This window comes from Plecotus auritus, assembly GCF_963455305.1.
Source record: "Plecotus auritus genome assembly, chromosome: 3".
NCBI lineage: Eukaryota > Metazoa > Chordata > Mammalia > Chiroptera > Vespertilionidae > Plecotus > Plecotus auritus.
This window is the reverse complement of record NC_137772.1, coordinates 99727593-99742687: the sequence shown is the minus strand read 5'-3', so window position 1 is coordinate 99742687 and position 15095 is coordinate 99727593. Positions and strand designations below refer to the sequence as shown.

The 15095-nt window shown below is 38.1% G+C and overlaps 1 protein-coding gene across 1 annotated transcript in view; it reads left to right on the top strand.

Moving 5' to 3' along the window:
* The window catches only part of ZC3H13 (zinc finger CCCH-type containing 13), a 154000-nt gene that overhangs the window by 85415 nt on the left and 53490 nt on the right, over positions 1-15095 (top strand). Inside the window, exons 9-10 of the mRNA XM_080662520.1 lie at positions 5853-6163; positions 9208-9672. Of these exons, the coding sequence (XP_080518646.1) occupies positions 5853-6163; positions 9208-9672 (776 nt within the window). The remainder of the gene's footprint in view (positions 1-5852; positions 6164-9207; positions 9673-15095) is intronic.

Sequence of the window (15095 nt, the reverse complement as noted above, 5' to 3'; positions counted from 1 at the left end):
AGTATCACACTTAAAAGAAAAAGAGAATAATGTAATTTTAAAACACAAATTTTACAAGCACTGATTTGTCATATCTTTTATAACATTTTCCCAATTGATGGATATTAACAGAAATATCATGAAGAATATGCAAACCTTTTAGTAATAGAATGGAACCTGTGTGTTCAGGTTGGAAATTGTTTGTCTAAAGCATCATCCTTTTTTCTACATTTAATTGAGCCCTGTCTATCGATTTAAAAAGTTCTTTCATTTGAATGCTAATTTAAGCTAGGGATATAATATTAAGGTACTTAAAGAAATGTCTAATACAGCTGAACATAATTATATACTAAATTTATGATAGACTTTGTTAAACATGAGTTTTGTACATACCAGAATAACTCAATTGCATTGGGAAAAAAGAAAACCTTTCCATTTCGTCCAGTTGGTCAAGGCTTAGACTCTCATTTGTAGGTGTGATATTGGGAAAACTTGTCAAGACAAAATCTAGAGTGGCATTTATGCCCCTAAAAGTTGTACGTTTATCCAACAAGCTTGGTAGAATTAGAGACTTGGAAAGAAAGTTGTTCTCAAGAAATTTCAGAGAGGTTTTCAGTAGCATGAGGTGGTTGGGATGTGTAGTCCTGTTCCAGTAATTGGTCCAATCAGAAATGCATAACATGGTAAAAGCCAAAAACTCATTTTGGTAATAAAAGTGTGGGGTTGTGTTGTATGTGATAAGATTAATTAACAGACATCCATTCCAATCTGGCTGTGGTTTAGTAGTGTATGATGGTAATTTTTTCGCTGGCAGTTCTGACCTGTGTCTGGATAGAACTTCCAGGACAGTGGCAGGGATTTCAATAATCTCCCTTATTTGGCACCCATTTTGTTGGTGTGAGCTGAGGAAATAATGGGTCTGGGAAATTGGACCAAAACTTGAGAACCCTGTTTCCCAGGACTGGATTGTGTATTGTTTTTGGCATGGTCTGCTCCTCTTCATCTCACTATCCCACCCACCCCATCCCTGAAGAAAAGAACTTTAATTAACTAAACAAGGCACAGGATAGGAGCCGGTTGTCTTAATTCATGTTATACTTGTGCATGTTGTTTCTGAATTTTATTGCATTTGGAATACTCTCTTAATCCTAGAGCATAAAAACAATCTCATGTGCCAGGAATACCAGGTACTTGTCTCTTTTAACTATGGGTCACAATGGTAGGTACAGTTACCAGCTAAGTCATGTGATTGAACAAGTCGGTGTAAGGTTCCTGAACCAAATTCTGAATATCATTGAAGGATATGTTGATTTAGGGATTATCTTAACAGTCTTCATTCTTAAATTGAGATTTCTTTAAATTACTTCATTTCTACATGAAGGCAAAAGTGAAATCTAACTAAAATTATTACTACTTGGCTTAGATTTACTTGTATTATCTAGAACTTCTTATTAGTTTGTTTGAATCAAATGTTTTACAAGTATCATTATATATGTTTATGGAGGAGATATCTTTCAAAAGATAAGTATTCTCCTATTTCTTTAGATCAGCAGTTGCCAACCTTTCAGACCTCACAGACCACCAGTGGTCCGCGGACCACTGGTTGGTGACCACTGCTCCAAAGGTTTCCTTAAACCAGTGGTTGCCAACCTTTTGGACCTCACAAACCACCAGTGGTTTGCGGACCACCAGTTGGCAACTGCTTCTTTAGATCATTTAATTAGAATTGATCTCCTTCCAGGGAGTATTTATCATGATCCAAAGGGACAGCAAGTTACTAGGCCTAAAACAAATTATTACACAGAAACATTTTCTTTCTCCATATTCATATTTAGGCAAGTAAGATCTTGTTAGATTTTGAATGACACTTCTCTGTCTAAAACTATGAAGTGATTTCCTTCATGTCTAAAATACAACCAGACTTTCATCACAACCCAGAAGACTTTATATCATCTGGCCCCTGCCTTCTCTGTGACTCTTTCATAAGTCTTTTTACTTTCTCATAAATTGTACTTAACACTTACCCTCTTTGTGTTCAAATTATATATAACTAGAGACCCGGTGCACGAAATTTGTGCACTGGAGAGGGAAGAGTCCCTCAGCCCAGCCTGCACTCTCTCACAGTCCAGAACCCCTCAGGGATGTCTGCCTATCAGCAGCAGAGGCTGAGAGGCTCCCACCACCGCCATTGCACTCACCAGCCAGCCATAAGCCTGGCTTCTGGCTGAGCGGCGCTCCCCCTGTGGGAGCGCACTGACCACCAGGGGGCAGCTCCTGCATTGAGCGTCTGCACCCTGGTGGTCAGTGCACATCATAGCAACCAGTCTTTCTGCCATTTGGTCGATTTGCATATTAGGGTTTTTATTACATAGGATAATCTCTCCTGCCTCATGGGTGGTTGCTGAGCCCTCTGCACAGAAAGTTCTGCCCTCGGATTTTCAACTCTTGACTCAAATGTCATCAACTTATTAAAGGCTTGTTCCTTAGTAAGTAACTTGACAAACTATTTTTTGGATCTAACAGTTTCTATTTCATTGCACTGTTTTGTAGACTTTGTTGCGTTAATTAGCTGAAATTGCCTTGCTTTATTCTAGGTTGTCTACTTCTAGATCCTGTAATTAAGATAGACTGGTTTTCAGCCCTCTGCTTCAGTTACCTCATAGGGTTGTTGTCATAAAGATGAAATTAGTTAACAGTGTCATGCACATAGTAGCAATATATTTATTACCTCCTGTTGTTAGTATTAACATCACGATTATGTTAGTGGTTTTGTCCATCTTCTTCACTTCTGTATTTTCAGTGCCAGAAATAATCCTTGGAATATAAAAGGTGCTCACTTAGTATTTGTTCAGTGAATTAAAATGATTTAAAGCCTAAATATTTCTGTGTGTAATATTGTGTTGTATTTTACTATTGGAAATAAAGCTGAATTTTTTGTAGTGTCCATATTTTTCAAAGTATACTTTTTTGCATGATGATTTTAAAGGTTGAATTATGAATGTTAGTTACATTATATAAGCATATTTTCATATTTAAAAAACAGAAACTGCTGATTGAAAAGTCATTGTTATTAATTTTAAGAACATCTATGGTTGGCCTTAGCTGGTAGCCCAGTTGGTTAGAGCATCATCCTGATATGCTGTGGTTGCAGGTTTGATTCCTGGTAAGGTCCAATGAATGCATAAATAAGTGGAACAACAAATTGATGTTTTCCTCTCCCTCCCTCCTTCTCTCTTCCTTAATCTCCCCATTCCTCGCGCTCTCTCTAAAAATCAATAAATAAAAAATGTTTTAAATAAATAAATAAAATCTGTTGTAAACATGTTGGTTTGTAAGTGAAATTACTTGCATCTTGAATATGAGGAGTTTTTCTTTTTAATTTCTTAACCTTTTATATTTTTTCCCAAATAAAATATACTCTAAATATTCTCATTACACATCATGTCTTAATTATAGCAACATTAAAAATCTTTTGATGAGAACCAAGTTAGGCTAACGATCATCTTTTCCTTTGTGCTATAAGTTACAGTTCTCTTGCTGACAGTATACAGATAACTATTTTAAGGTGTTAAGCTTCTCATGGTGCACTACACTTTCCCCTTTTCTTTATTTGAATTTCAAGTTTCACTTCTTATCCCTCAGATAAGAAACCAGCCAATTCTAGAGCATAAAACTAGTTAATCTGAAATTACTGCTATTCTAAGTGGAAATGTAATTTAATACTGTATATCTCCACAGTAGTCTAGAAGCCACAGTACTGATAATTTTATCATATTTCAAGATGATTTTATTAAAGTGACACCTTTTATATTTTCAGAATGAACATAGTTCTTGGTACAGGCAGGCTCACATCCATAATTTGATCCATCTTGTTTCGGTAACAGATCCTCTCTTTTCACTATTCTTCAGTCCTCAAATTAAAACAGTAGTTAACAGAGTGAGAATGTAAAGATGCTGTCTTAACCAACCTGGGCTACTATTATAAAATACCATGGACTAAGTGGGTTAAAAATAGACATTTATTTTTCATAGATCTAGAGACTAGAATCCAAGGTCTAGGTGCCAGGCAGATTTGTTTCCTGATGAGGGCCCACTTCAGGACTCATAGATGGCTGTCTTTTCATTGTGTCCTTACATGAAAGGGAGAGATAGAGAGGGGCACTCTGGTCTCTTCCTTTTCTAATAAGGACACTAATCCAGTCGTGGGAACCCCATCCTTAGGACCTCATCTAAACCTAATTACTCCTGAAGGCTCCACCTTCAAATACCATCATATTGGGGGTTGGTGTTTCCACATAAAAATTGAGAGACACAAACATTCAGTCTATAACAAATGCTTAAATTAAATCAATTTTCATAAAATATTTTTCCCTAAAATATTGGTAAGAAGAAAAATAGGATTAAAAGCTGAAGCCATAACTTGACAACACATTGGTGCTCTGACCTTAATGCGATTGCTCACTTATTCAAAGCTTGAACTGAAAAATTTGTTTCCACCAAATTTGAGTAATAATTATTGTAAGCATTGAAGGTAATTCTAAAATACTTTTACTGGAACTTCTAGCCCTCTAAATGATTTGAGTAAACATCTAGCCCTCTAAATGATTTGAAGAATATGGTATTTGTCTGGGTATGTGATATCTAGAATGTTATTTTTTAAATATTAGTCCTGTTTTTAATTATTGCACAAATGTTCGTATTCCAGCTCTTCATTATGCACACATTGTGCATATTCATTGTAGACTGGGCCCATGTCATAATAGATTGTAGGAGTGATTCCGTATGTTATTTCCTTGGCATCAGCGAAAGAAGATGATTTTAAAGGTGTATAGAATGCCTTAGTTAAACCAAGACTTACAGACTAAATCTCATTTTGTGCTGTCCAAGACTGAAGGCAGATTATTTAATACTAGAGGCCCGATGCACGAAATTCATGCACGGGGGAGGTTCAGGGGAGCCTCAGCCCGGCCTGCACCCTCTCCAATCCAGGACCCCTCAGGGGATGTCCGACTGCCAGTTTAAATGGGCAGTCAGACATCCCTCTCGCAATCCAGGACCGCTGGCTCCTAACCACTGGCCTGCCTGCCAGCCTGATCGCCCCCTAACTGGTCCCCTGCTGGCCTGGTTGCCCCCTAACTGGCCCCCTGCCGACCTGGTTGCCCCCAACTGCCCCTTTGCCAGCCTGGTCACCACCTAACTGCTCCCCTGCCGGCCTGATCGCCCCTAACCGCCTCTGCCTCAGCCCCTGCCATGGTGGCTTTGTCCGGAAGACGTCCGGTCTAATTAGCATATTACCCTTTTATTAATATAGATGAAACTATATAGACCGTACATCCTTTTCTTAACCCTAGCAGTTTTTCCCCATTGTAGATGTCAACTCAGGCAGGGCAGACTGGGTTTGACTTAAGTGTTTCCCTTTCCCACAACCTTGAAGTGTTGGCATTCTCACAGCTGCTTTCTATCTAGATCTTACCAGTATGTTTTTTCTTTAGCTCTTTGTGGGTTCCCCCCTCCAAGTACCTAGTCACTCTGTCAGAGATTACCTGTAATAAAAGTGAATTCCATATTTTAAGTACGGGTTAGACCATCTGTGCTCAGGGAGAATGTTACCTTGCAGCCACAGCTTGGGAGAAAGGCAGTGCATATCTCCTCTAGAACTGTTCCTTCGAGCTGATTTAAAAATCCATCAAATCTTTAAAAGTCAACTTATTATTTTATAGCAGTGTGAATTAAAATTTATCCTAGAATTATTCACAGTTTTAGCTTTTTTACATGCAGTTATTTTTGTTTTATTTTGAAAAATATACATTTTCTTTTGGCTAGAAATGAAGGCTCTTAAACATATTTTTTATTAATGTTATTTTTCCTTATAGGTCTACTTCCCCTGCAGGACAGCATCATTCTCCTATGTCTTCTAGACATCACTCATCTTCCTCACAGTCAGGATCATCTATTCAAAGACATTCTCTTTCTCCTCATCGAAAAAGAACTCCTTCACCATCTTATCAGAGGACAGTAACTCCACCTTTACGATGTTCTACTTCGCCTTATCCTTCACATTCCCTGTCTTCTCCTCAGAGAAAGCAAAGTCCTTCAAGACATCGCTCTCCAGTGCGAGAGAAAGGGAGGCATGATCATGAACGAACTTCACAGTCTCATGATCGGCGTCATGAAAAGAGGGAAGGTATGCACTGTATTTTATCTGGATTTTTAAAAGTCATTTAAGTAGATTTTTTTTAACTTAAGACTTGGACATTCAGATTTATTATTATAATAAGGGATAGAAGAGAACTCTGTTATATTAAGTCTTCTGTAACACACAGAGGAGAGGTCTTGAGGACAATAGGAGGTGCTTAATGGCATGGGCATGTAAGCTGTTAGCATGTGTTATTAGTTATTTATATGTATACTACGTTGGTGCTTTCTTTAAGAAGTTTTACTTGAGCCCTGACCAGTTTGGCTCAGTGGGCATCAGCCTGCGGACTCAAGGGTCCCAGGTTCGATTCTGGTCAAGGGCATGTACTTTGGTTGCGGGCACATACCTAGTAGGGGGTGTGCAGGAGGCAGCTGATCTATGTTTCTCTCTCATCGTTGTTTCTAACTCTATCCCTCTCCCTTCCTCTCTGTAAAAAATCAATAATATATATATATATATATATATATATATTTTAAAGTTTTACTTGAGTACTCTCAAGTTTGGTCATCTTATTTTTAGCATACCCTCCTAATTGCTGAGTTAATTCTTTAAAAAAAATAACGAGGTGAAGGAATGAGAAGCAGCCAACCAGAGGGCAGAGTTTGAAAGTATCAGAAGTGTTTTGATAAAGAGGTGAGAGTAGGGGGAGCATTCAAAGGGTCAGTGCAAACCAAGTGATAGTTTTCCAGGTATAACTCAAGAAAGGAATAAAGTAAACAAAGCAGTTTCCTTTCTTAGATCCCTGAGAATTAAGTTAACTTTGAATTTGTTACACCCTGTTCAAGCTGAGTTGCTATCATTACCTGACAATACAGTGTAATATCTCTAATATCTCTGTACTTGTATAAGCTTCTTGTCCTTGTTTATTTACCTTGACAAGTTTTTCCCTAACTTCTCCTCACTTAGTTTTAACATAATGAGTACTCAGAAAATACTTGCTTACTTGCAACAACATTTCTGTTTAATATGCATTTTAGAAGGCTATTTATGAGTATAGTATAGCAGTCTCCCATGAAACATGTTGAATTTAGTTGTTCTCTTCCTATCAACAGTGCAAGCAATAATTAATCAAGTTTTTTTATTCACAAAAATAATGGATACGTAAGTAGAAACTGGAGAGAGCACCTATTTTATAGAATTATCCCTGTGTACATGATTTTTGGAATAAGATCAGTACATTAGTATTTCAATATTTAACAACTAGAATTGATTAGAAATCTATTATTTCTTTAGTGACTACTGAATGAAAACTCTTTATTTCAAAACATAATTATTAAACACACGAATGAAGAGGAATAGTATACAGTTGAGTATTTGGGAGATTGTTGTTGTTTTTTTGTGATAAGAGTGGCTTATGTTATAGGAAGAATTCATATGTGTTTAGGTTCTTTGTAAGGAGGACATTTCTTTAACCTTCCATATAAGAGTGTAGCAGATGTTTGTTCCTCTCTAGATGTCATTTTCTGAAATAAGAATAATTTTAGTGGAAGAATGAAAAGGGAGGTAAAGAAAAAATATATAATCAACAAACAACAAGTGCTGGCAAGGATGTGGAGAAAAAGGAACCCTCGTGCACTGCTGGTGGGAATGCAGACTGGTACAGCCACTATGAAAGACAGTATGGAGTTTCCTCAAAAAGTTAAAAATGGAACTCCCATTTGACCCAATAATCCCACTTCTAGGAATATATCCCAAGAAACCAGAAATACCAATCAGAAAGGATATATGCATCCCTATGTTCATAGTAGCACAATTTACAATAGCTAAGATTTGGAAACAGAGTAAGTGCCCATCAGCAGATGAGTGGATTAAAAACTGTGGTACATCTACACAATGGAATACTATGCTGCTATAAAAAAGAAGGAACTTTTACCATTTGCAACAGCATGGATGGAACTGGAGAGCATTATGCTAAGCGAAATAAGCCAGTCAGAGAAAGATAAATATCACAGGATCTCACTCATACGTGGGATATAATAAGCAACATAATTTGACGAACAAGAATGGATCCAGAGACAAATGTCAAGGGGTGGGGTGGGGGCGCAGTGGTTAGAGAGCAACCAAAGGACTTGTATGGATGCATATTAGCATAACCAATGGACACAGACACTTGGGCAGTGGGGGCTTGCCTGGGGTGGGAATGGCTGAGGGCGGGGGGGGTCAAATGGGGGGAAAAAGGAGACATGTAAAACTTTAGACATAAAAAAAAGACAAAATATAATAATTAGGTGTATTTGTACAGACAAGATGGGGCGTCATGAAAAAAACTATTAAGTGAACATATTTTTAGGCCAGTTGGTATTAGAAGAGGACTAGAAGTAATAGATGTTTACAAGAAGGGATGGAGACATATCAATTCCTTGCCTTTGCCATCCAGCTTACTCACTGTAGGCCACTATGAAGTCTTTAATGCCACTTGATGTGGTCACGTGTGGTCTAATCTGACCTAATATTTGGTAGAGATAATTCACTGTGTGCCTCTGCATTTCAAAGTGATTTCTTAAAAGTAAGCCACCAATTATATGAGATCCATTTATTTATTTCAATTGTTTAAGAAATAAGTATGGCCCTAACCGGTTTGGCTCAGTGGATAGAGCATTGGCCTGCGGACTCAAGGGTCCCAGGCTCGATTCCGGTCAAGGGCATGTATCTTGGTTGCGGGCACATACCCAGTAGGGAGTGTGCAGGAGGCAGCTGATTGATGTTTCTCTCTCTTTGATGTTTCTAACTCTCTATCCCTCTCCCTTCCTCTCTGGAAAAAATCAATAAAATTTATTTTCTTTTAAAAAAGAAATAAGTATGGGTAAATTGGGGCAGGGGAAGATCTTAGAGTTTATTCAATAAAAAACAATTATCTAAGCATTAGTAAAAATTACCTTTGGAATTTTAGCTTTGGATGGATTTAATTTTCTTACTTGACCATATTTTCTCCTTTTATTTTCTTCAAAGAACATGAATTATCATTGTAATAAAATTTTTAAAGCTCCATATTAAATATATTGGGGTTTTTTATTTCCAAAATTGCATTACAGAGACTAGAGGCAAAAGGGATAGAGAAAAGGACACAAGAGATGAACGAGAGTATGAACAGGATCAGAGCTCTTCTAGAGACCACAGAGAAGACAGAGAACCTCGAGATGTTCGGGATCGAAGAGATGCCAGAGATACTAGAGACCGGAGGGAACTAAGAGACTCCAGAGACATTCGGGACTCCAGGGAGATGAGAGAGTATAGCAGAGATAACAAGGAGAGCCGTGATCCCAGAGATTCTCGGTCTACTCGTGATGCCCATGACTACAGGGACCGTGAAAGTCGAGATGCTCATAGAAAGGAGGATACATATCCAGAAGAATCCCGAAGTTATGGCAGAAACCATTTGAGAGAAGAAAGTTCTCGTACTGAATTAAGGAATGATTCCAGAAGTGAGTCTCGAGGTGAAATTAGGAATGACCGGATGGGCAGAAGTAGGGGAAGAGGTCCAGAGTTACCTGAAAAGGGTAAGATTTTTGACTTGTCAATTAACTGTATCTTGTATATTTATATAGAAATTATTAAATCTCCTAAGATTTCTTTTCTAAATATATTATTTCTACATCTATTGTCATTATTTTGTCAAAGTAATTTTCAGTTAATTAACTCTTAATTCTGAATAGGAATTGTGAGCTAAAGTAGCAAAAGGTAAGTTGGGCCTGAACTAGACCCCCAGTTTGAATTATATCATGCCTAAAATCTTGATTAATGTGAAACACTAAGAAAATTGCTCTCAGGAGAAAAGGGAAAAGGAAATAATTTCTATACTACGTTTAATTTCAAAATGATCATTAAAATAGGATTAAGTGGTAGGCTTTCAAAATTGGTGGTGTCAGAAATGACTAATTTGTGTATTCAGTATTTGTACTTGCTTCAAAACACCTCAGATTATCACATATCAGGATTTTGAGCCATTTTTCCAGTCTTTCCCTAAAAAAGCATTTGTCTTACCATAAAACTGCTACCTAAATATATTTGACTATCTCTAAACTGCTTGGAATGAATTAGCTTTGTCTTCTTCCACCATCCTTTCTCCCTTCCCCAAAACACTGCTGCACAACCTGATTACTCATTCTTTTCATTGGTCTGTTGGTCTCTGTTGGTCAATATTACAGCTTCACATTAAGCTGAAGGCCCCTCACCTTCTTCTTCATAGTTGTCTTGGGTTTTCTTAGCCCTTTGCTTTTTTATTTATATTTTGTAAATGTAAATAAAATATACCCTTTTATTTTTTTAAAAAAAAACAACTAACTATATACTGCTCTATACCCTGCTGTTTTCACTTAAAAAATATATGGGAAATAATTCCATATTACTCAGTTTGGTAAACAGCCACCATCTTTTTCTGGTGCATAGTGTTTATTTAATAGGATAGACCCGTGGTCGGCAAATTGCGGCTCGCGAGCCACATGCGGCTCTTTGGCTCCTTGAGTGTGGCTCTTCCACAAAATACCACGGCCTGGGCGAGTATTTTGAAGAAGTGGTGTTAGAAGAAGTTTAAGTTTAAAAAATTTGGCTCTCAAAAGAAATTTCAATCGTTGTACTGTTGATATTTGGCTCTGTTGACTAATGAGTTTGCTGACCACTGCGATAGAACATCCATCTATATAGTATATCTATAATAATAAAAGCCTAAGTGACTATCGCAACTAAACAGGCTGCATGGGGCGACTAGGCCAGCAGGAGGGTTAATGAGGGACAGCCAAACAACTGAGCAGCAGGCTGCGTGGGGCGACCAGGCCGGCATGGGTGGGCGGGGAGGAGTAAGAGGCTACCAGGCCGGCAGGGGGGCAGTTAGGGGCAACCAGGCTGGCGGGGGGGGGTAATTAGGGGCGATCAGGCAGGCAGGCAGGTGAGCAGTTAGGAGCCAGTCATCCCGAATTGTGAGAGGGATGTCCCGGATTGGAGAGGGTGCAGGCTGGGCTGAGGGGACACCCCCCCCCCCCCCGTGCACAAATTTCATGCACTGGGCCTCTAGTATATATATATATATATATATATGGCTAATATTCAAAGTGTCCTCTCAGGCCTTCGACCAGGAAAACAAGTTCGATTGCTTGCTATGATGTGCGCTGACCACCAGGGGGTGGCGCAGAACATGGCGGGTGATCAGTGGCAACGGCAGGGCACTGAGGGAGTGAGGGAAGGAGGAGGCGGGGAGGCGGGGGGAACTGCGCAGGTGGCAAGGGAAGGGAGAGGTGGGGAACCAAATCGGCCCTGATTGCCGCCCAGGCCTAGGGACCCTACCCGTGGACAAATTTCGTGTACTGGGCCTCTAGAAAGAATAATAAGCCCTACATTGTTGGATATTTAGATGTTTCAATCCTTTTTTTGGAACGGTGCTTAAATGAATAACTATGTATAGGTGTCACTAACTGATGTCTTCAAAAGCATTTCATTTTCTTATGCTTATTGTGTGTATATAGAAATGATAATTAATATTTGTATGTTAATCTTACATTGTGATATTGCTTTATTTTCCTTGTAGAGCTAATTAGATGATCTTAAACATCTGTCTGGGAACAGACCAATTTGACTCTTCTTTTCTGGTTTTTATTTACTTACTGTCAATAACCCTGCTGGGCAGCTTTTGCAATACACAGTGGTACCTCAGTTCTCTAATTTAATTCATTCCAGAAAGCTGTTTGAGAAGTGATTTGTTTGAAAACTAAATCATATTTTCCCATTAGAAATAAAGTTAATGGAATTAATTCATTCAAGACCCCCAAATGATTTCCTGATTTAACCTTACTTAGATACAGCTTACATAGCTTAGTGGGTTACCCTCCTTGGGACCTCCTCCCTAGTCTGTATTTGCTTCCAATAAATTTCCACCCTTTTCATCTACCACTTTTTGTCCGTGGCTTCATTCTTTTCTTAAATTTATTGAACCATCCCCTACTATCCTTAAGTCACTTTCAGCATTCGTTCCAGGGGTGTCTTTCAGGAGGTCAGTAGCAGCATTTTCGGTTTTTCACATATCACTGCCTCCGAAATGCTGTCACTGGCTAACTGCTTTTCGTTTACCGAATTCAACTGCAGTTTTTCTACCTCTTCAATTGCCTGTGATCATATTTTCTTTTACATCCTTAGCAACAATAGCACTCTTTATTATTTAAAATTGTGCTAATCATCCATTTTGCCAGCAACAAAAGCAAAAAAAATAAAATGACAAAAAAACATTCACAGTACAGTTTCCTGAGGTGTTATCAAGGTGAGGTTTAGCCATAGATTGACTCATAAAGGTGCATTTTTTCTTTGTTTTTGGCCTGACGGACACTTTTTATCATGTTGATATATCGGAAGGAAAGCTTGGTGTTTATAGATTTTTTTTTAGCAGATGCTTTTTATTGTGTTAAAGATATCTCCTAAATTTCCCATTTTAGCTAACATCTTTTATCATGACTGATTTTTCTGTATCTTGAGAAGTTCATAGAGTATGTCTCTTTAGCTTTGTTACCTATGTTAATTTTTTAAATTGAGAACTATGCTTAAATTACTAAGATAAATGGCATTTAAAAATTTTTTTTAAGTTCTAGAATAGGTTTGCTAAACTTTAGTTTTCATTTAAATTTTCATGGTTTTAATTGAGATTGGCATAAAATTAGTGGTTTTATTTATGGTAAATATTTAGTAACTAACTCTTCAGAAAAAAAGTCCTCACTTGTAGCTTTTACCAATACCATGGTATAAATACTCCTGCCATAGCAGATTTTCATCTACTACTGAAAGGAGTTTTAGGGATAAAATAGGCAGGTTTAAGGAGTTTTAGGAATAAAGAGGGTCCATGGGGAGGACTGCATAGGTAAGGGCTTGGAGCTGCCAAAAGGCATATATTCACAGAGAAAAAGAAAAAGAGGTGTCATAGGATAAGGGGAAAGGAAAACATCCATTCATAGAAGATAGGGAAAAGCCACAGGGTATGGGGAGAAAAAGTAAACAAACTTTCACAGAGGATAGAGAAATGCTGACAAATGGGAGAAAGAGGAAAACAGATTTTCACAGGAGATAGAGAATTCTACCATTGAGGGGCGCACCACGTGGACTTTGAGCTTTGAAACCAATATTCTACCAATTGGAAGATAGTGTGAAAAGACAAAGAGAAACCTTAGAAAAAAGGAGCTTAGTGGGTTACCCCCCTTGGGACCTTCTCCCTACATGGAGTCTGTATTTGCTTCCAATAAATTTCCACCCTTTTCATCTACCACCTTTTGTCCGTGGCTTCATTCTTTGAATCCATCTGGACAGGAACTGAGGAAAGAAATCACCCTTGCTCAGGAAAACAGCCTGACTCACTAACATGTCACTCGATGTGGAATTGGGAAGAGATGTGCACAATTGACTCTTTCAAGCCAGTGTGAACCAGTTTTATAATACCACTTATTGCATAGTTTGTTTTATTGTATTGTCCTTCTTTGGGTTAGGGATCAAAGTTATACTAGTCATAAAAAGTGTTGGGAAGTGTTGCTTCTTTTTTTCTCTTCTCTGGCACAATTTGTAGATTCTTTGACAATTGGATAACATTTCTCTATTAAACCTTGTTTATCATTTTTCTGTTGTTTAGAGCTTTTACTACTAATTGACATTCTCTAAGAGTTAAATATTTAGATTATTTTAGTAATTATAGATTTCTGTTTTTTCTTGAAGCAGTGTAGTAAGTTACATTTTTCCAGGAAATGGTTTTTAAGTTTTTATACAAAGCTGTTTCTTTCCCCTCTCCCCACCAACCCCCAGGTAGAGCTTTTACCATTTATTAATACCCAAGTAGACCTTTTTGTAATTTATTGCAAACTAGTGGCCCAATGCATGAAGTTGTGCACATTGAAAGGAAATTAATTTGAAGAAATATTTTAATATCGCTATTCGCCCTTTATAATAGAAGTGTCAACCAGATTCACGATCAACAATGACAGATCAAAACACATGCATGCAATTGGCGCTAGCGAGAGCTTTATATGTATCGTGCATAAACAAGTCAATTTAGCCTTTTATATACACTGAGTGGCCAGATTATTATGATCTCTGAACACATAATAATCTGGCCACTCAGTGTATATCCTATATAATAAAAGGCTAATATGCAAATTGTCCCCTCGACCAGGAGTTCAACCAGCAGGCCAGCCGGCCAACCACCCATGTCTCCTCCCCCTGGCCAAGCTAGCCGAACCCCACTCATGCACCGGGCCTCTAATATATAGTGGCTCAGATTATTATGCATTCAGAGATCACAATAATCTCGCCACTCGGTGTATATATGTATAGGATAAACCTGCTTAATTAGACCTGCTTTCTGATTTAGCTAAACTTTTTCCAGCCCAGTGAAGCACCCCAACTTCTCTTTCAGGTAATTGTCAACAACACAGCAGTAAATATCAACACGAAGCAGATTATTATTGTAGATCGTGCAGGGAGAACAAATATTTAACTGCAGCAGTGTTTGACTATATTCTGTGCAGTGAGAAAACCTGAAGTCATTTTCAAGGTCCACCATTTCTTACTTCTTTTCAGTCAGGTCAAGTTTCTAAGCTTTCTAAGTCTCCATTTTCTGACTAATGAAAAGAAAATAGAATTCCACCGAGTCTCCTATCTCCAGGACTTCTGTGAGGATCAAATGAGATGAGGCATGGGAAAATGCTTCACAGACATTTGGTTACACTGTAAAGTGTTTCCACCTGGCTATAAAGCAAGTCGTTATAGCAACTGGTAGGAAGGTGGCAAGGACACTTAGCATATTAGCCTTTTATATAGATAGATTATAATGTGGGTGGCCCTTGCCCATGCTGCCTGCCAATCAATACAAAGCTGATTCTAAATTTCTTTTTTAAATCTGTAATAATTGTTAGGGTCACAGAAGGAGGAATGCATGAGGCCAAAGGGGGTAAAGAATTAT